General features: G+C 41.6%; 1 protein-coding gene across 1 annotated transcript in view; it reads left to right on the top strand.

Annotated features, from left to right (window-relative positions):
* The window catches only part of LOC128250351 (probable E3 ubiquitin-protein ligase bre1), a 43,945-nt gene that overhangs the window by 40,386 nt on the left and 1,691 nt on the right, over window positions 1–1,868 (top strand). The window contains exon 4 of the mRNA XM_052975197.1: window positions 7–218. Coding sequence (XP_052831157.1) covers window positions 7–218 — 212 coding nt within the window. The remainder of the gene's footprint in view (window positions 1–6; window positions 219–1,868) is intronic.

Below are 1,868 nucleotides of genomic sequence, written 5' to 3'. Positions count from 1 at the left end.
GAGTAGAAAAGAATATAATGTCTTTTTTTATGAATTTTTCTTCCCTAGAATTTATGGTTGATTCTGGCAGCGATGTGGTGACTTTGAGGAAAGACATTGTTGAAAAGCTTGACTTGAAAGAACTGGGAAACGTTCGCAGCAAAGGAGTTCATGCGTCAATGCACAAAACCCTATATGAAGCCAAGCTTAAGCTTGGATCAGTTGAACTTAAAATTGAGGTAAGAAATTCCAGGCTTTTTTTTTTGTTACAAATGAGCAAAACGTCAAATAAGATATCATTTTAGATCTTCTTTTATTCTTTTACTAGTTTCAGTCACTTAACTGCGACCATGCTGGAGCACCACCTTTTTTAGTCAAAGAAATCGCTCCCTGCATTTGTTCTCCCTTTGAACTCAGAACGTAGTAACGGTAGATGAAATACCTATTTCGTTATTGCCCACAAGGGGCTAGACATAGAGGGAACAAACAAGAACAGACGAACGGATTAAGTCGATTACATCGACCCCAGTGCGTAACTGGTACTTAATTTATCGACCCCGAAAGGATGAAAGGCAAAGTCGACCTCGGCGGAATTTGAACACAGAACGTAACGGCAGACGAAATACCGCTAAGCATTTCGCCCGGCGTGCTAACGTTTCTGCCAGCTCACCGTCTTATGCCTCAGCATATTATGCTATGGTAATTTGAATGCATTGAGCTGAAAAACAAAAATCATGGGGGGAAAAAAACCGATCTAACTGTTTCTTTTCTATGATATATTGTGTATTCCGAGGCGCAATGGCCCAGTGGTTAGGGCAGCGTACTCGCGGTCATAGGATCGCGGTTTCGATTCCCAGACCGGGCGTTGTGAGTGTTTATTGAGCGAAAACACCAAAAAGCTCCACGGGGCTCCGGCAGGGGATGGTGGAGAACCCTTCTGTACTCTTCCACCACAACTTTCTCTCACTCTTACTTCCTGTTTCTGTTGTGCCTGTAATTCAAAGGGTCAGCCTTGTCACACTGTGACACGCTGAATATCCCCGAGAACTACAATAAGGGTACACGTGTCTGTGGAGTGCTCAGCCACTTGCACGTTAATTTCATGAGCAGGCTGTTCCGTTGATCGGGTCAACTGGAACCCTCGACGTCGTAAGCGACGGAGTACTACCTTCCTTCCTTTCCTTAACTGTGTATTCCAATACATGACAGTTGCATCTCATATCGGTCATTTACTAAACACATGTTTAACTAAATTAATATGCTGCCTCTATTCCTGATTATTTATATTAAATAATGTATTTACAGTTAACGTTAATCAATTCATGTATACATAATGAAATATCTCGCAATTTATTATCTATTAAAAATAATATGATATGATAAACGTGATGCGGAAACGTATTCAATAATATATTTCCATATGTGAATATATGAATAAAAAAACAATGAATTATTTTTGGTCAATAAAGCGTCTGCAGTGATCAGAGTCAAGGGAGGTAACTTGCAATATTGCGCTCTTTTCTAGGTTTTGGCGCAGTGGATGGTGGGGGTCATGTCATTGTTACTGTTGTTGTATGTGTAGCCCCTAGGTCAGCCCCGATTCAGCTGACCTATGATCAAGACATTCCAGCCATGACCATTCCATTTTGTTGTCTATCTAGCACCAGACTGAAAGAAACAGGCAAACTATACGTTGTGTGTGTTTAAGTGTATATATAATATTGATTTCACATTTTGGCATTATGCCAGCAATTTCGAGCCCCCGGGGGTGGGGATGGGGATGGGGATGGGGTGGGTAAGTCGATTACATTGACCCCCAGTGCTCAAATGGTACTTGCTTTCTCAACCCCGAAAGGGACGAAAGACAAAGTCGACCTCAGCAGAATTTG

This window comes from Octopus bimaculoides, chromosome 20 (assembly GCF_001194135.2).
Source record: "Octopus bimaculoides isolate UCB-OBI-ISO-001 chromosome 20, ASM119413v2, whole genome shotgun sequence".
In the NCBI taxonomy this organism is placed as follows: Eukaryota; Metazoa; Mollusca; class Cephalopoda; order Octopoda; family Octopodidae; genus Octopus; species Octopus bimaculoides.
This window is presented reverse-complemented; position numbering and strand designations above follow the sequence as displayed.